Source organism: Maniola jurtina, chromosome 2 (genome assembly GCF_905333055.1).
Source record: "Maniola jurtina chromosome 2, ilManJurt1.1, whole genome shotgun sequence".
NCBI lineage: Eukaryota > Metazoa > Arthropoda > Insecta > Lepidoptera > Nymphalidae > Maniola > Maniola jurtina.
The window spans coordinates 1,212,626-1,236,435 of record NC_060030.1 but is presented as its reverse complement, the minus strand read 5'-3'; the positions used below and the strand labels follow the sequence as shown (position 1 = coordinate 1,236,435).

At 37.5% G+C, this 23,810-nt stretch overlaps 3 protein-coding genes across 3 annotated transcripts; 2 read left to right on the top strand and 1 right to left on the bottom strand.

The window, feature by feature from the left end:
• Positions 1 to 12,355: 12,355 nt before the first annotated feature.
• LOC123872460 lies at positions 12,356 to 13,649 on the bottom strand. Its single transcript, XM_045916747.1, has one exon. It carries the CDS (start codon positions 13,322 to 13,324, stop codon positions 12,539 to 12,541), a length of 786 nt encoding a protein of 261 aa, XP_045772703.1. The 5' UTR covers positions 13,325 to 13,649; the 3' UTR covers positions 12,356 to 12,538.
• A 1,933-nt stretch (positions 13,650 to 15,582) lies between these two features.
• LOC123871266 lies at positions 15,583 to 20,932 on the top strand. The gene is made up of 2 exons (XM_045914967.1): positions 15,583 to 16,151; positions 20,192 to 20,932. The coding sequence occupies exons 1-2, from the start codon at positions 15,611 to 15,613 to the stop codon at positions 20,452 to 20,454; spliced, it is 804 nt and encodes a 267-aa protein (XP_045770923.1). The 5' UTR covers positions 15,583 to 15,610; the 3' UTR covers positions 20,455 to 20,932.
• A 600-nt stretch (positions 20,933 to 21,532) lies between these two features.
• Positions 21,533 to 22,934, top strand: LOC123871255. The gene has a single exon (XM_045914954.1). It carries the CDS (start codon positions 21,889 to 21,891, stop codon positions 22,780 to 22,782), a length of 894 nt encoding a protein of 297 aa, XP_045770910.1. The 5' UTR covers positions 21,533 to 21,888; the 3' UTR covers positions 22,783 to 22,934.
• The last annotated feature ends 876 nt before the right edge of the window (positions 22,935 to 23,810 follow it).

Genomic DNA, 23,810 nt, shown 5'->3' with positions numbered 1-23,810 from the left:
CAGTCCAGCGGGTCTAAGGTCGTCCCACACTGCACGGATACGCGATCTCCACACCAGAACACGTCTGCGCCAGCGGCCATCAGTTCTACGGCAGACGTGATTGCCCACCGCCACTTCAGCTGGCTAATTCATTGAGCTATGTCGGTCACTCTGGATCTCCTAAGTTTTACTCGCGTAAACTCTTTATGAGAATAAATATCTCTAAACCTAAACCCAAACTTTTTTAAACTTACAGGTGTAATTGTAATCGTGGCTATAAAGAAACCTATAGATAATAAATAATTCAATGGAAAGAACTGACTTTTATTTAAAAACAGAACTAAACATGATAAGTCGGTTAAAAAGCTAATTATGTCTTCAGCGGTATGGCATATATACCATGTTGCCAGGCTCCTTACATACAGGTTTACGTGTCAACTACTTGCAATTTGCAAGTCACTTGCACAAGCACAGCGTTTGACGTATGCAGTGTGTTTGTAGAACAAGTGTAAATTAAAAATTTATAACACCCCCGACGATCCAAAGTATCTGAGTTTTCCAAAACATCATTTTCAAATAAATAATTATGTTGTTGGCGCGCGGACCAACGAAGAAATACGACAGCGCCCGAACGTACACGAAGGGAGGAGCCATATTGAACTGAACACTAGATCAAACACAGCGATACGTCGCGTCGTCAGTTATTTATTATTTTCTTGTAAAATTCATCCTTGGATCATTAAACTAATCATGCTATCGACCTCAGTGTTTTAAATACAAAACCCAAAGTAGTGAAGAAATTCAAGTTTGTTGTGAACCGTCAATCTACATCAAAAATCAAGAAAATCAAGGGAAGACAATGAAACGTCCATTACCAAACAAGTTTATGGTGACCTCCACGACGTGATCCGAGGGAAGTAATGCTCATTCCTATAATATACATCTTTTTTCCTATACATCTTTAATCCTATACATCGTTAATCCTTCTTTATCAATTTTGCTTCGATTTGTCGACAAAGGTCGACATTTTCATCATTTCAAACGAGTTACAAACATTCATTCCATCAGTTTAATTTCAAAGATTTCTTTAATACAAAGTACAAACAGCATCTAATTAAAACTGTACCATCTTAATTACAGTGCATTAAGTAATATTTCAATAGTAAAACATAGATTCGCCGACTATTTTCAGAGTCGAGTGGTGAGAAATAATTCACCAAGTGGCGGTCGGTCGCATCATATTTTCATACCTACTTCCCGAACGCCGGCCGAGTCGCCGCGCTGACTGCGGGTGCCTGCATCGAGTAAGCCGTGCCGCACAGGTGGATTACTTAATACGCCCGGTTTGTACGGGGCTTCGAGGTTGGTTGATGCATTGTTTTTATTATTATTTTAATATTTTAATTTTTTCTTCATATCGTATATTGTTGTTTGCGCTTACAAAATGACCGAATTAAAAGATCTTATTGCGCAAAGAAGACGCGTAAAAACACGCATTACTCTTTTTGAAAAATACTTAACGCCTCTTTTAGAAACTAAATTAAATAAAAGTCAATCTAATGAATTAAGTTTAAGGTTAAGTAAGTTTCAAGATCTGTCATATAATTTCGATGAATTGCAATCAAAAATCGAATCTTTAGATATTGAGGACGAAGGCCTACAGATGAAAGAAAGAGAAGAGATTGAAAATAGATTTTTTAAATTAATAGCGCAAGCACAAGAAATGTTACAAATTTTTGAAAACGCATTAAAAAACGAATCCGGATCGGTGTCTGTCAGCGGATCCGACCGGTCAAAGCATCGTGGGGTAAAGTTGCCACCGCTTAAAATTCCTCCATTTAACGGGGACCAAAGTAAATGGATAGAATTTAGAGACATGTATTTATCGTTAATACACAATAATGATACCATCGAGGACATAAATAAATTTCATTATCTCAAGTCGTACCTAGAAGATTCAGCAAGCGCAGTCATAAATTCTGTCACAGTATCATCTATCAACTACTCAACAGCTTGGTCACTTCTTTGTGACAGATACAATAATAAGCGACTTCTGATTAATGAACATATAAAAGGTTTATTTTCTATAGAACCTATCAGTAGGGAATCCGAACAATGTTTACGTAATTTAATTGATAACATAACCAAAAATTTAAATGCCCTAAATTCACTAGGAGAACCAACAGAGCATTGGGATTCTCTGATCATTTACCTGGCTTCTTCAAAACTGGACTCATCTACAGCCGGAAAATGGGAGGAGTTTAGGAGCACCCACGACAACGTGAAGCTTAGTAATTTTTTTGAATTTCTGCGTCAGCGAGCAACAGTGTTGGAGACTGTTCATGCTAACAAACCCATTAAATCAGATAAACGCAATCAATTTGTTAAATCAAAGTCATTTATTGCAGCGTCACCTTCTTCACCTTCATCATCATCATCATCATCTTCGTATACCAACAAAGCATGTTTAGCTTGTAAGCTAGACCATAAATTATATAATTGCCCAAAATTTAAATCGATGTCAGCAGATGACAGAATTGCGAAAGTTCACGAATGGCAAATTTGCACAAACTGCCTCCGTGAAGGGCACAGTCATTTCAACTGTAGACTGGGTGGTTGCCGCTTCTGTAAACGAAAACATAATTCAATTTTACATAGACAGTCTTCTCTTCACTATATTCAACCACCGACACAAACATCTACATCATCATCATCGTCACAAAGTCGCGAAGGAACTACTACATCACTTCCAACATCTAATCTTAAAGTTCCTAGACATAACAGCTTACCTTCTTCCTCTTCTGGTCCTACCGATATGAAGGATCCTTCTTGCGTTGTTAGTATGTCTTCTGTGTCCTCAAACCAAGCTCTTCTATCTACGGCTTTGGTGAAGGTAACAACTAACGGCAAATCATTTACATTGAAAGCTTTATTGGATAGTGGAAGTCAATCTTCCTTTATAACCGAAGCTGCACGAACGAAGATTGGTCTACCAACAGTGAAAAACTATCTTCGTTCGGTATGCGGTCTCAACAATTCTGTAATTAAGATTACCGAACATTGCAATATTGTCATCCACTCTACATACAACACATTTAGCATGCCTGTCAGATGCTACATCATTCCTCTTATTACTGACAAGCTGCCTCAAGTCAACATCAATATCGAAAGTCTACAAATACCTAACCACATCCACTTAGCGGATCCCAACTTCTTTGTTTCTTCAGAAGTTGACATGCTTCTCGGAGCTGACGTCTTCTGGGATCTACTTTGTTCTTCTAGATTTAAATTGGGTCTTCATATGCCCACACTACAAGAAACTCAACTAGGTTGGATAGTTGCTGGCCCCATGGGGGGGAAACGTAGCAACACTTCGGATATTTATTGCAACTTCAGCAAGGAAATACAACGGCAACTTTCTAAGTTTTGGGAGCTTGAAGAAGTACCTGCAGAAACGTCTTCTTTCAATGAACACTTTTGTGAAAAACTATTTAATGAAACTACTTACCGAGATAAAGATGGGAGATTTTGTGTACAAATTCCTTTCCGCGATTCAGCTGATACTCTAGGTGATTCCTATAATATTGCAAAAAGAAGATTAATTCAAGTAGAGAAAAAATTAAGTAAAAATCCAAATTTACGTTCAGAATACAATAAATTCATGAAAGAATATGAAGATTTAGGCCATATGTCGGAAGTTACTGATTATGATGATCATGGCTGTTTCTTGCCGCATCATGCAGTAATTCGAGAAAGCAGTGAAACTACGAAGACTCGAGTTGTATTTGACGCGTCTTCAAAAACCTCGAATAATATAGCACTTAATGACATACAGTACGTAGGGCCGGTAGTCCAAGATGACTTGTTTTCCATTTTACTTAGATTCAGACAACACAAATTTGTAGTGTCAGCTGATGTCGAAAAAAATGTATAGACAAATTTTGATACATCCAGAGCAACGTCATCTTCAAATGATTTTATGGCGTGAGAGTGAAAATCTTCCTATCAAAATATTTAAACTCAACACTGTTACTTACGGTACTGCGTCTGCTCCCTTTCTCGCAACTCGATGTCTTCTAGAATTATCTAAAACATGCAAAGATGAAACAATATCAAATTTAATAAAACATGATTTTTACGTTGATGATTTTCTATCAGGCTGCAACTCAGAACAAGAACTTCTACATATTATAAACAAAACATCAGAAATCCTTAGTTCTGCATGTCTTCCCTTGCGTAAATTTCGTACTAACATACCTTCTATATTTGAAAATAATTCAAATGTTCATGTAGCTACGGACTTAAATTTAAGTTCGCAATCCAGTGCACTGGGCCTTAAATGGGATCCAGTCGCTGACGTCTTGAAATTTCCTACAAAAATTGAATCTAATTTTGTAGTAACCAAACGATCGATCTTATCAAATTCTGCAAAATTATTTGATCCTCTCGGGCTCTTGAGTGCGTGCACAATAATCCCAAAAGTAATTCTTCAAAAATTGTGGCTATTAAAACTTGATTGGGATGACCCTATTCCTTCTGACATTGCCAATTTATGGTCTAACTTTGTTTTTAACTTAGACAATTTATCTAATATTCAAATTCCCAGATACGCACTCAATGACGCACCAAAAACCATCGAACTTCACGCATTTTGTGATGCTTCTCTTGAGGCCTACGCGGCATGCATATATCTGAGATCAACTGATAAATCAGGACAGATAAGTGTCAATCTTCTGTGTGCAAAAACTAAAGTATCTCCTATAAAGTCGCAAACGATACCCAGATTGGAGCTTTGTGGAGCCTTACTCGCATCTCGTCTAGCTTCAGCGGTTTTGAAGGCTTTACGACTTCCAGTGCCTCCAAAGACTTATTTCTGGACAGACTCTTCAGTGGTCCTTGGGTGGTTATCATCCCAATCTCGTGATCTAAAAACTTTTGTTTCGAATCGAGTTGCAAAGATTCAAGAGATGACTTCTTCTGGCATCTGGAGACATGTACCAGGCACACATAATCCAGCGGATCTAGCCTCTCGGGGTTTAGACCCAAAATATCTTCAAAATGCTGCCTTATGGTGGCAAGGTCCTCAGTTTTTGTCAAATGATGAAATTGAGTGGCCAAGTAATATAAAATTCATTAATGAACTTCCTGAAAAGAAAGCGTGTATTAATAAAACTAAGCAAATATCTACACTTACAACTACATCTACATTTATAGCAACTCCAAAAGCTGCAGCTACACATACAATATTAAATTTTGACAGATTTTCAAACTTTGCAAGACTACAAAGGAGTTTAGCTTACGTACTAAGATTTATCCATAACTCTAAATACCCGAGCGCTAAATATACAGGCCATCTCAAAATTGATGAACTTAAAAATTCTCTCATCTATTTAATAAAGCAACATCAATTAGAAAATTTTGAAGTCGAACTTAAACTACTAAATGATAAAAAATGCTTACCTTCTCGATCACGCCTGCTCTCACTGCGACCTTTCGTAGACGATAATGGCATCTTGCGCGTAGGTGGGCGTATCCAAAATTCACCTGAAAATTATAATCAAATACATCCAGTTTTATTAGATTCAAACCATCAATTTACAAAATTATTATTTGCTTATGAGCACATAAAACTAATGCATGGCGGTCCACAATTATTGCTAAATAATTTACGACTAAACTATTGGCCCATTTCAGGCAGACGCCTAGCTAGAAGCACAGTAAACAACTGCAAACTATGTAGAATTATGAAAGCTAATACACTAAATCCTATAATGGGTAACTTACCTGCGTCGAGGGTGACTCCTAACCTACCGTTCCAGATTTCTGGCGTAGATTTTGCAGGACCTTTTCCAATACAAGATCGCCGTGGACGTGGCTGTAAATTAACCAAGGGCTATTTATGCCTCTTCATCTGCTTCTCAACTAAGGCTTATCTTATATCGTATCTTGAGCTTGCGTCTGACCTTAGCACTGATAACTTTTTTCTTTGCCTAAAGAGATTCATTTCACGCAAAGGAAAACCTAGCGAAATTTACTGCGATAATGGCCGGAATTTTGTTGGCGCAAACAATGATCTTCGCCAATTTTTAGAATCCGTAGAAAACAATGAATCAATCACCTCGTTTGCCGCCGATGAGGGCATAAAATTCAATTTTTCGCCAGCTTATTGTGCAAATTTTGGCGGGCTTTGGGAAGCGGGTGTGAAATCTGCAAAATATCATATCAGTCGCATGTTAGGAACCAATCATTTCACGTACGAGGAATTATCGACTTTATTCGTACAAGTCGAAGCAATCTTGAATTCTCGACCCCTTACTCCACTTTCGTCTGATCCAACCGATTTACTTCCTTTGACTCCTGGGCACTTCCTCATCGGTAGACCGTTCACATCATTGCCATCACCAGCCTTGTTAGACGCCAGAATAAGTCGTCTAAATCGATACCAGCAACTTGAGCAGTTCAAACAACAATTTTGGGAAAGATGGCGCAAGGAATTCCTGTGTGAGCTTCAACAAAGAGCAAAATGGCGAATAAACAAAGGAAACTTACTTCAAGGAGATATGGTCATCATTAAACAAGCAAACCTTCCTCCACTAAAATGGCGCATGGGGCGCATATCAAAACTTTATCCTGGAGCAGACGGAGTCGCACGTGTAGCAGACATTTTAACCACAAGTGGCATCATCAGACGTGCCATCAATAGCCTGTGCCCCTTGCCATCAGCATCGGACAAGTAACCTCAACATCCCAAGGTCGTTGAGAGGGGGGAAGATGTTGGCGCGCGGACCAACGAAGAAATACGACAGCGCCCGAACGTACACGAAGGGAGGAGCCATATTGAACTGAACACTAGATCAAACACAGCGATACGTCGCGTCGTCAGTTATTTATTATTTTCTTGTAAAATTCATCCTTGGATCATTAAACTAATCATGCTATCGACCTCAGTGTTTTAAATACAAAACCCAAAGTAGTGAAGAAATTCAAGTTTGTTGTGAACCGTCAATCTACATCAAAAATCAAGAAAATCAAGGGAAGACAATGAAACGTCCATTACCAAACAATGTATTTAGGCAACGTCCATCTTGACAGCTTGACATTTGTCTATTGACATAATATTATGAACTTAACGTATCTAACCTTCTTTTCTACAAGAAAACTAGAAAAGAGCTGATAACTCTTAAACGGCTGAACCAATTTTTTTAGATTATAGCTAAGAACACTCTCGATCAAGCCATCTTTCAAACAAAAAAAACTAAATTAAAATCGGTTCATTCGTTTAGGCGCTACGATGCCACAGACAGATACACAGATACACAGATACACACGTCAAACTTATAACACCCCTCTTTTTGGGTCGGGGGTTAAAAAACCGGTCAACTGTAAGTTGGACTCGCGCACCAAGGGTTCCGTATCATCGTACAAGATTATACAGGTACTTTTTAAGTCACATAGATGGAGGCCGTTTTGAAATTCTTATAATTTTGTTGTTGCAGCGGCAATAAACACTTTGTGATAACGCCCCTTCGTGATTAGACCTACGAAATGACACATAACTGGACCCGCCTCTATGATAGGGTTATCCCTAAGAGCTAACTATAAAAACCGCACGTACTTTCGCATTCAACTGCATAATAATTCTATCAATCGCGTATCCATAATGTACCGTCTACTTGTGTTGTGTGCAATTTTAACTTACGTGGAACCATTCGGAAGAAATTGTCGTTCCCATCCACCTTATTATGGAAACCCTTGCCCTGGAATTATTCAGGACTTCGACCAGAACTCTTCGCCGGAAACCAGGGAAGAAGAAACCCAGGCATACAGAAGGCAGTATCACCCCTATCCACCGTTTTATGGCACCCCATGCCGAGTAAATGAAACTTGTCAAAGACTTGCCACCCTGGAAGGAACTTAAACTGATGATCAAGATCAGCTGAAAACTATCGAACGGAACATAATTGAACATGAAGAACAATTAGTGCAGTATTGCAGAGAGAATTCGGCAATTGCAGATGAATTATACGGCACCGATAGTTACTACCTCAATTATCATCTACCACAAGCCGCTTACTCGAGGTTAGACGTTCAAATCAAGCACAAATTCATACACACTACAGTTAAGAAAACAGGTAATAGGATAATCTTCGAAGACGTGAAGATTCTACCGGATATATCCAACGCTGGCGCTGCTGTTTGGACGACGTATCGCAATGGGAATAACCAATACTTGATGATCAAGGTCCCTTACAAAGTGGCACTAGAAACCCAACTTCGTACAACTTGTGGAGTTGTAAATAGAAACGTCATAGATGTGCCAGCCGAGCTTTATTCTGACTTCCAAAAGTCTATAAAGCGACCAAATTGAAGGGAAAGAATAGGATTGACTGCCACTCATAATTGTTGTGATGAGTTGCCTTATCTTAATTGGAAATATATTTTAATTAAAACCTCGATGATAGTTTCATATTTTTGCCTTTTGGTGTGTGGCCCCAACCATGAGGCTTGACGGCTTGAGCCCTTTTTGAGGAAATTTTGAAAAGTTGAGTCAACCGGAAGCCTAAGACCTGGCAATTATCTTGGACAAAGAATTACCTTTGCCAGACGCTCTTCAAGTTAAAAAGATTAACAGGGCTCTCTCCGTCAATCGCTTCATACGATCGTAGTTCCAATTTCATTTGAATATTAAGCAACCAAAGTCCATGAAATTTTGCAGACATATTCTAGAAACTAATATCTGTGTCTGTGGTTTTCCAGATTTCTGCTAAAATATTCGGTTTCAAAGTTACGCGGTTTTAAAAATTTACATACTAATCTTTGAGCCCCTGTAATTTTAAAACTACATATTTTTAGAAAAATCTAAAACACCACAGACATAGATATTAGTTTCTAGAATATGTCTACAAAATTGCATGGACTTTGGTTGCTTAATATTCAAATGAAATTGGAACTACGTTTGTATGAAGCGAGTGACGGAGAGACCCCTCTTAAGGGTGTCTGGCAGGAGGAGGCCACAATACTAAAGCAATGCATGTTGTGATTTTTAATGCTATTCCGAAGAAAATTAGACTTTATAATATACTAATATAGACAGTACGCGGAGAAACTTTCAGCTTTTATAAAATAACAAAGGTCTGGCAAGCGCTGGCTCTTAGTCCATGAGAAAAGTCAGATGGTTTCTGAGACGCAAAGTCCCATCAGGTACACAGATAAGCCATATCAGTTTATAAGTTGTAATGATTTCATAAGCCATAAGGTCAAATAATAAATTTTCTAAGTGTAAAAACCAATTTCTGTTCAACTTGTTAAGTGCTGCTTTTGTAGGTACTTAGGGTTATCCCAAAGCATTTAGTGCTAAATGTAAAACAGAACGATTCTTGTATTTAACTACATAATTTTAACAATTACTATTCCATGATGTATCGTCTACTAGTTTTGTGCACAATTTTAACTTGTGTGAAACCATTCTTAGACCCATCCACCATTTCATGGAAATCCGTGCCCTGGAATTACTGAGGATTTCGACCACTCTTCACCGGAACCCAGGCAAGAGTTTCAGCCAACCATAAAAATACAACTGCAAACAATTGAACGAGATCTAAATAAACAGGAAGAAAAATCAGGGGGCACGGCAGTGCCCCCGCCAAGACGAGCCAAACGGCGGCCGGGGCGCTACGTACCTTTTTCTCGAAGTGTTTCGCCGTATTTTCGACCCGTCATAACTTCGGTCTGGATGACGCTAGAAAGCTGAAATTTTCAGTATAAGGTGTCCTCGGCAAATTTACCAAATATACTAAGTATCAAATATCTAGCTTTTATGGTTACAGATTTATTGATACCTAAAATACGCCGTTTTCGTCCCTCACTGATGATCATCAAAACCTCTAAGGTACTTCCCGAAGTCCTAGAAGGCTAAAATTTGGTATGTAGACTAGAAATTGCACACAAACTACAGGAAAATTGAGAAATTGGAATTTCCCCCCCTCTACGCCTCTTATGAGAAAAGCAAATCTGTAAATTCTGTCGCTAGAATGCTGATATTTTCAGGATAAGATGTCCTTGGCAGATTGATTAAACGCATTGAGTATCAATTGTCTAGCTTTTATAGTTTCAGATTTATTGACAGTCAAAACTTCTAGTCTGTAATTCTAGGGTACTTCCCGAAGTCCTAGAAGATTGAAATTTGGTATGTAGACTAAAAATTGCATACAAACTACAGGAAAATTGAGAAATTGGAATTTCCCCCCCTCTACGCCTCTTATGAGAAAAGCAAATCTGTAAATTCTGTCGCTAGAATGCTGATATTTTCAGGATAAGATGTCCTTGGCAGATTTATTAAACTCATTGAGTATCGATTGTCTAGCTTTTATAGTTTCAGATTTATTGACAGTCAAAACTTCTAGTCTGTAATTCTAGGGTACTTCCCAAAGTCCTAGAAGACTGAATTTTGGTATGTAGACTAGAAATTGTATACAAACTACAGGAAAATTAAGAAATTGGAATTTCCCCCCCTCTACGCCTCTTATGAGACAGCAAATCTGTAAATTCTGTCGCTAGAATGCTGATATTTTCAGGATAAGATGTCCTTGGCAGATTTATTAAACGCACTGAGTATCGATTGTCTAGCTTTTATAGTTTCAGATTAATTGACAGTCAAAACTTCTAGTCTGTAATTCTAGGGTACTTCCTGAAGTCCTAGAAGACTGAAATTTGGTATGTAGACTAAAAATTGCATACAAACTACAGGAAAATTAAGAAATTGGAAATTTCACCCCTCTACGCCTCTATATGGGGGAAGCAAATCTGTAAATTCTATCGCTAGAATGCTGATATTTTCAGGATAAGATGTCCTTGGCAGATTCATTAAACGCACTGAGTATCAGTTGTCTAGCTTTTATAGTTTCAGATTTATCGACATTCAAAACCTCTAGTCACAAATTCTAGGGTACTTTCTGAAGTCCTAGAAGACTGAAATTTGGCATTAAGTAGGAATTTCAAGAATTATGAACAACAGATAAATTAAGAAATCGGGTCCCCCTTCATCCTCTTGTATATGAGATGCATATCTGTAAAATCTGTTGCTCGAATTCTAAAGTTTTCAGGATAAGATGTCTGTGGCAGATTTATCAAACGTACCAAGTATCTGTGTTTCCTGAAGTCCTAAAAGACTGAAATTTGGTATATCTGCTTCAAAATTGAGTTGCAAGATTCCACCCGAACAAACATATTTACATACGAGTACATTGCAAGTTGAATAAAAGCTTTTAAAATAAGAGGTAACGATAGAGAGTGGGCCATGAAAATGATGTACCTACAAAAAATAGATCCAAAAAAATCTAGGGCACCTGCCAAAAAGAAATGAAATCCCACCAAAAACATTTCATGTAAAAAGATAGCCAAGACTCACAAGTTCATAATGTTTTCACTGTTAAAAAGTTATGAGATCTCTAATAGAGCCAAGCCCCTAGCTGAGCTTAGATTTGGCCAAGCCGTACTTTTTTTACCAAGATATAGGGCTTTAATTATTCCAGGCAATAGAAGTACATATTCTGTAAAAATTTCAACTGTCTACCTATTACATTTCACGAGATACAGCTCGCTGACAGACAGACGAGACGGAGGGACGGACGGACAGACAGCGGAGGTTATAATAATGAGGTCCCGTTGGCATCCTTTTCAGCAAAGCTTGGCATTGATGTAGACAGCTAGTAAATATTTATCATAGAAACCACCGCAGCAAGGCATTATACCCAAGATGCTGTTCCATCATCACTTTCCATCAGGTGTGATTGTGGTCAAGCGCTTACCTAGAGTATATAAAAAAAAAATATATAATGTATATTTTGTCAGATTCACGTACTTACTCGTACATCTATCATGTAGCTACTCAGGATGGTTGTTAATAAGCTACTCAGAGAGATTGAAGCAATGTGACTTAGCCACTACTTTCACAATTGACCAGCACTGTTGCCGCTCAAAATATTTCACGAGGATCGTCAGCAGCTGATGTCAAAAAACTGAAATAAAAACCGATATAAATATGGTAGGTATTTTGATGTAATATGTATTATATTAACTAAATTATCCAATAGTAAAGCTACCAAAAAAAAATTTTTCACATTTATTATGTAAGTATTTCTATATTTAAATCAGGCATATAATATATTTATACATTAATTAAGTATATTATATATTTGTATTCCAAATTTATTACTTAATATATTTATTGACTATTGTGTAATTATTTCGTATCATGACGATCAAATATTGAAATGTCAATATTAGTCAATAATATAATAGCCATCATAAATTAACAAGGTTCTTATTATGTGCCTATAACTTCAAGGTAAGTCTTTCTAAAAAAAAAAACATGACGTGTGCAGTTCGTGTAAGATTCGTTTTATTGAGTTTCAAATCATAGCGGTACTACAGAACTTTTCACTTCAAAAGCTTCACTTTTTAATTGGGCATTCGTGTTCAAGGAATCCAAATATAAGTATTTCTATCTAAGATATCGCAATATGTTGGACGACCATTTATTCTATTATTTTTGAACGCATTATACATTATGCCTATAATCGAATCCAGGGTAAAGCACGACTGGTACATCTATGATGTTATTATTGACAACTGTACAAGTGGTAGGATATTCCGTTCCTAGACGCACTTTGTAAGGGATCGTAATTTGCAGGTATTTGTTATTATGGAACGTCCATGTAGCGGCATGACAGTTCGCTATATCCGGTACAACCTTCACGTCTTCAAAGATGATCTTGTTGCTACCATTTGTTTCTGTAACTGTAGTATGTATGAATTTGTGCACGATTTGAATCGTAACTTTCGAGTATCCAACTTCAGGCAGAATATATTTGAGGAAGTAACTGTCAGTTCCGTATAATTCTGCCGCAAGTTTCGAATTTTCTCTGCAAAACTGTGCGAATTTTTCGTCTTGTTTAGTTACTTCCCGTTCGATTATTTGCAGCTGTGTTTCTATGTTTGGTTTTTCAGAAGTTCCGGTCACTTCAGGGCATCGGTTTCCATAAAACGGTGGGTGTGTATGACAGTGTCTTCGGTATGGCTGGAAATTTCCGTTGGATTCCTGTTGAGAGTCCGGGGCAGGATGCACATTAATTCCAGGGCATGGGTTTCCATAATAAGGTGGATGGGTATGACAGTGTCCTCTGTATGGCTGGGAATCTTCTTCGCTGGATTCCAGCATAGAGTCCTGATCAGTGTCAATTATTCCAGGGCACGGATTCCCATGAAACGGCGGATGGGTGTGACAATGTCTAAAGAATGGTTTCACATAAGTTAAAATTGCACACAACACAAGTAGACGGAACATCTTGGACCGGCGATTGTTAGAATTATGCAGCTGTATGCGAAATTCGTGCCGTTTTTGTAGTTCGACTTAGTGATAACCCTAAACCTAAGGGCAACGCACATCGATGGAGTTGAACGGAGATAAACCTTTATGTACTCTCCTCTTTATTTTGTTTTTGTTATACCAAACTCTTATGCAGTAATTAATAGCGACTACCACGGTTTCACTCCCGTGGGAATTTTTAAGCCTCTGGCCTTATTAATTTTCTACATTAATCAATATAATTAATTAAATTGAAATGTTAATCAATATTATAGGCAATATTATATACACATTGCACATTCTTGAAATATAGGACAATAATAATATTTTATCCTTAAGGAAAATCTATATAAGGGAATCTGCAAAAGCACAAATATTATTGGGTAGGTAGGTAATATAAGTTAAAAAACCGGCCAAGTTCCAGCCATACACGCGCACCGTGGGTTCTGTACTGGGGTATTTTTTCCGACATTTTACACGATATATCAAGAACTTTTATGCATAAAAATAAATAAAAATCTGTTTTAGAATATAGGTACTGGGAACGGGCATTATTTTACTTAGAAAATTGAAAATACTAATTATGTTATTTGTCATGAACAATGAACACATTTTCATTATTTTATGTAACCACAAATTCACGGCTTACGGATTTTTTCTTTTACTTGTGCCAAGACCTACCTTCCTGCTAAACATGATTCTAGGTCAACGGGAAGTACCCAATAGGTTTTCTTGACAGACGGACAGACAGACAACGAAGTGATCCTATAAGGATTCCATTTTTCCTTTTGAGGCACGGGACCCTACGAAGTCAAGAATAATCTCCCGACAGACCGAGTGGTAGTAAGCAGCTAATTATTATTATTATTAAAGGCCAAGCATACAAAAGCAGATAACTTGATTGGGTTTTCCACGGGTGCCTGGGTAAAATTTGACCTCATCACTCACGTGTGGTCGCGATAATACTGAGCAGTGAGCACAATTCAATTCATTACTATAATATTGAAAAAAAGTGTCTGTCTGTCTGTCTGCAAGCTTTTCACGGCCCATCTGTTTAACCGTTTTACGAGGTACAGAGATGGCTTGGACGCCCAGAAAAGGACATAACTTAGCCTACTTTTTGAAACTGTCCACGCGGATGAAGCCGTGGATCTCCATACCGGTTGCCCATCCAGTTACGGACTTAGGGCAACGTTGCTTACCCTAAGACCTCTTTTTTGAGAGCTTTGAGAGCTTTTTAACGTCCGTTAAAAACGTGTGAACATAACGGACGTTAAAAAAGCTCTCGTGTAAATAAGGCCTAATGCAATCGACTAACATTAGTTAGTCGATTTCATTAGGCCTTATTTACAGCGTATATTAAAATTTATAACGCCCGGGATATAACGGGAGGGGACGCCCCGCACACCCGCACACCCCCCGCGCTAACGTCTGTGCAGGTCTCATACCCCGATTGCCATCTCGACCTGTCGTGTTCATCCACGAAGGACCTAGTTGCTACAGCGTATATTAGTTAGTCGATTGCATTAGGCCTTATTTACACAAGAGCTTTTTAATTCTAATATATATTACAAATACGTAAGTGTCTGTCTGTCATCGATGCTGTCTGCCTGCTAAATTGTCACGGCCTACCGATTGTTACAAATAGGGACTGTAGAGTTAGCTTTTCATCCCGGAGACAGACATAAGTACCTTTTTGTGTCGGAAAATCAGCGAGTTCCCACGGGATTTTGAAAAACCTAAATTTCTATATCCAGTATATATATTATGAAGCTAATAAGGAAAAAACAAACAAGAAAACAAAATATGTAATAGTTGACTTTATTATATAAAGGTAATCCACCTACTTATTTAAGTTTAAAATTAATTATGAGCTTCGTTACTCTAACTTCAGAATAACGTTAGAGCCACCGCATACATACAGAGTGGAGTCAAGCAGAGTCTTTTTGATGACAAAATAAATTCAGCTTTATATGCTTTGTTAATACGGTTGAAATTATAACAACATAGCCAACATAGGGGCTGTATCAACAAATCACAATATCCAAGGAAATGTAAACCAAGCTCAAAAATGGCACTATCAAGTACAGAGTTTCAGAAGTATTACCAAGTGAAGCTGGGGCGGGTCAGCTAGCTTAATTTTAGATTTTAATAATAATAATTGATACTTACCTACGTACTTATGGTGTGATAGTCTTTTTAAAGGTTATCACTACGTTCTATAAAATATAAATACGGATGGCTTAACGCACAGTATGATGAATCATGATGTTCCGTCTACTTGTGTTGTGCGCAATTTTAACTTTCGTGGAACCATACACAAGTCAATGTCGTACCCAACCACCATTTTATGGAGACCGATGCCCTGGAGTCACTGAAACTAACCTGGAAAGTATGTTGGATTCCATTGAACGGGTTGTAATCGAACAGGAAGAACGACTCATGCAATTTTGCTATCAAAATTGGCCCATGAAGACAGGACAAATATTTAAAAACGATAGTTTCTACCTTATATATAATCTGACTGAGCCCAGAGATTCCAGGATCACAGTTCGAATTAAACATAGATACTTACATATTACAGCCACGGAAAAATATGGTAATCAAGAAATAATCTTTCAAGACATGAAGGTTCTGCCAGATATAGTAAACACGGATTATGCTCAGTGGACGTACAAAAATGGAGAAACCCTGACAATCAGAATTCCTTACAGAGTATTTCTTGAAGAACTTACTCAGTTTTGTCCGCTTGTAACTAAATACGTCATAGACGTGCCATACGTGCCCGAGTCTGAATTCAACTATAGTATTGTGTGGACACAAAGTGGATACACTATTCCAGCCCGGTATCGTCACTTTGGATCCAACTATGAGTCTCCGGATTGGTCACAAAATGATGGGTCTAAAGATTCGACACAAAATGGACATAATGTGACAACCGGTCGTCCCTCTGGATTTAGCTATAGGTCTTTGGGTTCGACAGGAAATATACCCTGAAGTGCTCGACAGTCGACACTTGTTTCTGCTCGAGGTCTCCGTATATTTGGCTCTATCATTTTATTTTTAACCCCCGACCCAAAAAGAGCGGTGTTATAAGTTTGACGTGTTTATGTCTGTGGCATCGTAGCTCGTAAACTAATAAACCGATTTTAATTTAGTTTTTTTTTTGGAAAGGTGGCTTGATCGAGAGTAAGTATTCTTAGCTATAATCCAAGAAAATCAGTTCAGTCGTTTGAAAGTTATCAGCTCTTCTTTAGTTACTGTCACCTTCACTTGTCAGGGGTGTTATAAATTTTTAATTTACACTTGTTGTCAATTTCTTACGGCTCTCTCCGTCACTCGTTTCCACTCGTTTCATACAATCGTAGTTCCAATTTCATTTGAATATTAAGCAACCAAAGCCCATGAAATTTTGCAGACATATTCTAGAAACTAATATCTGTGTCTGTGGTGTTTTAGATTTTTCTAAAAATATGTAGTTTTAAAATTACAAGGGCTCCAAGATTTGTATGAAAATTTTAAGACCGCATAACTTTGAAACCGAATATTTTAACAGAAATCTGGAAAACCACAGACATAGATATTAGTTTCTAGAATATGTCTGCAAAATTTAATGGACTTAGATTGCTTAGTATTCAAATGAAATTGGAACTACGATTGTATGAAACGAGTGGAAACGAGTGATGGAGAGAGCCCTCTTAATGCTTGAGGATTGCTTACAAGTGAGTTACAACTGAGTGATGTTAAAATATTCCTTCAACAGTTAGAAAAATAAAGCATATCATTTAAAATATTTATTTTTTATTTTTTACACAACTCCCCGCTGAAAACCTTAGATACTAGCTAACTTTAATGAGGTAACCAGTTCTATGATATGTCCTTGGAAAAAATCACAAGCTCTCGGAGACTCAGTAACTGGATGACGATATTGCGCAGTGATGAACGCTGTGGTCTTATCAGCAGTAGGTTCGATCCCCGGCTGGGGAAATTTGGAATTTTATAATCTCTAAATTTACTCTGGTCTAGTCTGGTCTACTCTGGAGGGAGGCTACGGCCGTGACTAGTTATCACCTTACCGGCAAAGCCGTACCGCCAAGAAATTCACCGTTCCGGTACGATGCAGTGTAGGAAACCTGCCATATAAACTGATTGATGCTTTTTTTTGGTAAAAATCTGTAAATTAATAAATTTTAATCTAAATTATGAACTGTAAATTTAATCGTCTGGGAAAACGATAGCTTCTTCTGTATCAGGTTTATCCTGAAAAGCATTTCTTACATCAATGAGATGACCATAATTCAGCATCACTGGTTGTTTTGATACAATCATTATTTTCTCATCTATGTCTCCAACTCTGCATACGTCACCCCCCATAAATATACTGTCACTTTTGAAGGGTATTTTAACTATTAAATTATTATTCACTATGTTATATACTGCCTCTTCAACAATAAGATTCTCAGGGAGTAAAGCCAAGTCTTCTAATCGAGGGGTTCCTTGTAAAACGGGATCTAAAGAAGAGTATAGAACAGTATGTTTAATTCTCACTGCAGCTGTATCGGCTAAGTAACCTTCTATGTTAAATATGCGTTTGTAGTACTCTTCTGTGAATTCTTCTGAAGGATTGTGTCCTCGGTCGCAGATATTTTTAATCATCTTATCAACTTCTATAACTTGATTGACTACTGCTTGTAACGTATCGTCTGGTTTATTTTGCTCTGGGGGGTTTTCATTGGCATTATATATTCCTGTGTTGTAGTTTTGTTGAGATTTTGCATAATCATCGGTTTCTGTGTTGTAAGGAATATTTGGTTGAGATTTTCCGTAGTCATCGATTTCTGTGTTGTAAGGAACATTTGGTTGAGATTTTCCATAGTCATCGATTTCTGTGTTGTAAGGAACATTTGGTTGAGGTTTTTGGTAGTCATCGATTTCTGTGTTGTAAGGAACATTTGGTTGAAATTTTCCATAGTCATCGATTTCTGTTTTGTAAGGAACAATTGGTTGAGGTTTTCCGTAGTCATAGATTTCTTTGTTGTAAGGAACACTTGATAGAGTTTTTTCGATGTCATACGATTTTGTGTTGTAAGGAAAATTCTGCTCGGGTTGTTGGTAGCCATAATTTGTTCTTTGATTGTTAGTGAAGAGGTGTTGATTTTGGGGACTTTCTTCAGACGAGTCTTCAAAATAGCTTTTTGTGTTCCATTGATGATGGAACAGTCGATTATCGTGGGTGGGAAACCAATTGTGTTGCCGCCAAAACTGATTTGCGCCGTACCCGTAATAATGGTGGTACTTATATCTTCTATGGCGATGACATTCAACTAAACTTAAAAGCACCAATAAAAACAAAATGATCAAACGGACCATCGTCAAAGATGTGTGACTCCTTGATAAATTCACGCAAAACTAAAATATACAAAATTTTGTATTGTTTGTTAAGCATGTACACGTTGTTCCTGTGGTAGATATTCCAGTTTTAGGGCTTATCAGTTACCAGTGTCATCAGGAAAATGTGGTTTAGGACACAATACGCTGTACTTGTTTATGCAGATAATTTTACTTCCTTTGTTTTGTTTTAATGATGGGTTTTTACTTCAGATATCTAGCTACGCAGGTCAATAACTAATATTTGGGACTAAGTAAACAGCTGAAATTAAGAAATCAGGTTCCATTTATAAGATTACTGATGGAGCGGATACGTTCTGAAATCTGCGAAGTTCTCTCTAACACAAGCTCACTCAAGCGGCCCGGTTTGCATACACACATATTTCAGTCTGTGATAATCCCTAATTCGCACGAGCGTTAAAAAAACGTTGCGTTAAAACCCGACGTTGCGCTGACAATACAAAGTGTGCGCTAAAAAAGCGTTGACGTGTGAACAGATACTTGGAAATGCATTTGTTCTATTTTGAACGCTTTTTTAACGGATGTTAAAAAGCTCTCGTGCGAATGAGGCCTGACGATTGTGAATACTAATTTGGCTAAGGTCAAACTATTATTTTGCCTTTATTTTTCGGGTCTTTTTGAAGTACTTATTACAAATCCTGTAGATACTCATATCCTTGGAATAGTGAAGGTGTGAAGGAAGGAAGGAAGTGGAAGTGAAGTAGAGAGGAATTTCAGAAATTTTACCTACTCGTAAGTAAAGCTGGAGCCGGTCAGCTAGCTTAAATATTAAATTATTAGTACGTACTCATTGTCTGATAATGAGTTTTTAAGGTTATCGCTTACTGCTATAAAAATGAAGTATAAATACCTACGACTTGCTTAACGCACAGTATTCTGACAAGCAGCGTTCCATTATGTTACGTATAGTTGTGTTGAGCGCAATTTTAGCTCTTGTGGAGCCATACACCAATCAATGTCGTGTCAATCCACCTTTTCATGGAGACCAATGCCCTGGAATTGGTATTGTACTTAACCTGGACCTTATGTCGGACCCCATCGAACGAGGTCTAATTGAAAAGGAAGAAGAACTCGCACAATTTTGCCAGGTGAATTCACCCGAAAGGATAGGACAAATGTATAGAACTGATAATTACTACCTTATATATGATCTGATAGAAGCCAACAACAACCTGATCACGGTTCGAATAAAACATAGATACTTACATGTCACAGTTAAGGAAAAATATGGCAATCAAGAAATAATCTTTCAAGATGTTAAGGTTCTGCCAGATATAGTAAACACGAATGGTGCTGAGTGGACGTACAAAGATGGACGAATCCTGATAGTCAGAATTCCTTACATAGTACCTCTTGGTACACTTAGTAAAAGTTGTCCAGTTGTAAATAAGTATGTTATAGATGTATTATATGGGCCTCCGTCTGAATTCAACTATGGTCTTCAGGATTGGACACAAAATGGATACAATTTTCCACCCGGTCATCCCTCTGGATCCAACTATGGGTCTCAGGGTGGTTCACAATATGGACACAATGTTCCACCCGGTCGTCCCTTTGGACCCAACTATGGGTCTCCGGGTTGGTCACAAAATGGATTCAATGTTCCAGCCGGTCGTCCTTCTGGACCCAATTATGGGTCTCAGAATTCAATACAAAATGGGCCAGCCGATCCTTCCTCTGGATTTACCTACAGGGGTTAGACAGGAAACATACCCTGAGGTACTTGACTCTGATGAGTAATTGTTTCTTCTCGAGGTCTCCGTGTTTTTGAGTCTATCATTTTATTTCCGTCAATTTGTTGCAGTTACTTAGTGCTTGAAGAGGCCTTACAATCCACTGATGTTCTAATATTTCTTCATAGTTAGAAAAACTATTAATTAGGTTCCAACATTTAGAAAATAAAGCATAAGATTTGAAATATTTAATATTTAATTTTTGCACTACTCCCCGCTAAAAAAATAGATACTGGATAGTTTTTATCTATTTTTTCGTGCAGGTGGATGTTAAGTCGTCTCTATGATGTGGACTCCCTCTAAGAAAGTATTTCGGAAATGTGTCAAAATGGACAAACCCTAAAAATCACGATCCTTTACAAAGTATCTCTCGGAGAAACAGTAATTACTAAAACATGCGGAGCTAGAAACAACTATGTCATAGATGTGCCACGTCGTTCAATTGGATCCATTAACTATCTAAGAAAACTTTTAGGATTAGCGTGTATAAAACTAACTTGGGTAGCAACTCTGCCTTAAATCGCTTAAGCCGTATCTACAATGAGCTTACCAGCGCTCAAGAGGAAGTCGACATTTTTCGGCAGGGTTTATTACTTTTAAAAAATGTATTGCGGCGGCTGTCTCTGCTTTGAGAAATTAATCGGCCAGTTCCTAATTTTGTAGTTATTTCAATCACATTTAATTGCATAGTTAGTAATTAAAAACCGATAACATATTATCGGTTTTTAATTATTAAGTAATTTTATTTTATAGTAATTTTTAATTATTAATATAAGTGAATTCAGTCATTACTTTTAGGTACTATTTGTTAATATTATCTTGTTTTTTTTTTTATTATCCTTCGGAGCTATATAATTTTTCCTTTATTATGTATACTAATATTATGCGATCGGTCATGTATATTACATTGTTTTACCTGCAGGAGTTGTGTGTGCCCGTAAGTGGTGTGTCACACTGAATAAGACTATACCAATTGTATTTTTAAGTGTTTTGTGAACATGCTGTGGGCGTACCTTAAAATAAAAAATAAAAATAAATAAACAAAACTATAGGTCTCAGGATTCATCAGAAAATACAGACAATGTGCTAGCCGTGCAAGCTTCTAATTTGTTCTCTCTCAATATTGTACTAGACACGCCTGGGTTCATCTATAGGTCTCCGGATAAAAACACGAATAAGAAAAGACGAATGGACCACCTAACATATAAATTAATAACAAACCTCCACTAAAAAAGGGATTTCCGAAATTTCACCCAAGTGAAGCTGCGGTGGTTTAGCTAGCTTAAATTAAATAATTTATTAGTACTCATTGTGTGATTGTGTGGTCTTTAAGGTTATCGCTAAGTGCTTAAATATAAATATGGATTGCTTAACGCACAGTATTCTAACAAGCACCGTTTCATGATGTTCTGTCTACTTGTGTTGTGCGCAATATTAACTATTGTGGAACCATACACAAGTCAATGTCGCACCCGACCACCTTTTTATGGAGATCGATGTCCTGGAGTCACTGTAACTAACCTGGAAATTATGTCGGAACCCATTGAATGGGATCTAATCGCACAGGAAGAACGATTTGTGCAATTTTGCCAGGAAAATGCGCCCGCCATGATAGGAGAAATGTATAGAATCGATAATTACTATCTCGTATATGATCTGATAGAAGCCAGAGATTCCAAGATCACAGTTCGAATAAAACATAAATTCTTACATATTACAGCTACGGAAAAATATGGTAATCAAGAAATAATCTTTCAAGATGTGAAGGTTCTGCCAGATATGGTAAACACAGATGCTGCTCAGTGGACGTTCAAAAACGGAGAAACCCTGATAATCAAAATTCCTTACAGAGTACCTATTGGAAAGCATGATACTAAAAGTTGTCCAGTTGTAAATAAAAACGTCATAGATGTGCCGCACGCGCCTGAGTCTGAATTCAACTATAGTCTTCAGGATTGGATAGAAAATACATACGACCCAGCCGGTCGTTCCTCTGGATCCAACTATGGGTTTCAGGGTTGGTCACAAAATGGACACAATCCTCCACCAGGTCGTCCCTCTGGACCCAACTATGGGTCTCAGGGTTGGTCACAAAATGGGCACAATCCTCCACCAGGTCGTCCCTCTGGACCCAACTATGGGTCTCAGGGTTGGTCACAAAATGGACACAATCCTCCACCAGGTCGTCCCTCTGGATCCAACTATGGGTCTCACTCTCAGGATTTGACACAAAATGTCGATCCTACCTCTTTATTTATCTATAGATCTAAGGATTCGAAAGGAAATATACCTTGAAGTGTTTGACTTTGGGCATTTGGGTCTATCATTTTATTTCTCTACATTTGTTACAATAACTTAATTATTGAGGAGGCCTTATCATTTATTTAAGCACTAAATACCTAATATAAAGTCATCGACGTAATAAATGTAACGTATTTTTCAGATTATTTTGTTTTTTATTTTTTAGACAACTTCCCTCAAAAAATATTAGAAAGGTGCAAAAGCTTTCGTCTGTGATTTTGGGCACGTGGATTCAAAAACTCTATAAACAACCTTTTTTTTCATGACAAAAGTACCTAGCTTAGACCACTCTTTGAAACTCTCACCAAAATCGGTTCAGCCGTTTCGAAAATCGTCCCGCCAAACAGACAGATCATATTATAAGTACAGAAAATTTATAAAAACGTGAAATGATTAGAGAAAGCCATTGAACTGCATGTTTTCCTGAAGACTGTGTCGCCATCTTCAATTTATTGAATAAACTAACTCGTACTTAAAAACTAACTACTAAGCTTGTAAAGTTCGTGTCACACGAGTAGTGCTTGTGTGGCTAAACCCCCATCAAAATGATCAACGAGAAAATTAAAATGATTAAAAGATGACGCTTTCAGTAAATTATCAGACATTTTGAGCACTTGTAACTATGATAAAATCCATTATTCTCTATGGATTGTCAAGCTGACAGTACCTATTAGCTAAAAATAGTATACCTACTTTACTATTTTTATGGGGTAAATAAATAATGAGGAACAATGTTCTTCTCACATGCAAAATATCGCATATTAGCAACCCGCCCCGGCTTCGCACGGGTTTACAATTTTCGTAGGGATCTCTACTTTTTTAACCCCCGACCCAAAAAAAGGGGCGTTATAAGTTTGACGTGTGTATCTGTGTAAATATCTGTCTGTGGCATCGTAGCTCCTAAACGAGTGAACCGATTTTAATTTAGTTTTTTTGTTTGAAAGGTGGCTTGATCGAGAGTGTTCTTAGTTACAATCGAAGAAAATCGGTTCAGCCGTTTGAAAGTTATCAGCTCTTTTCTA

Coding starts and splice junctions, on each gene's coding strand:
- LOC123872460 (XM_045916747.1), bottom strand. CDS start 13,324: ATGTTCCGTCTACTTGTGTTGTGTGCAATTTTAACTTATGTGAAACCA.
- LOC123871266 (XM_045914967.1), top strand. CDS start 15,611: ATGATGTTCCGTCTACTTGTGTTGTGCGCAATTTTAACTTTCGTGGAA. Junction 16,152..20,191: donor CGAGTCTGAATTCAACTATA/GTATTGTGTGGA, acceptor AATTCAACTATG/GTCTTCAGGATTGGACACAA.
- LOC123871255 (XM_045914954.1), top strand. CDS start 21,889: ATGATGTTCTGTCTACTTGTGTTGTGCGCAATATTAACTATTGTGGAA.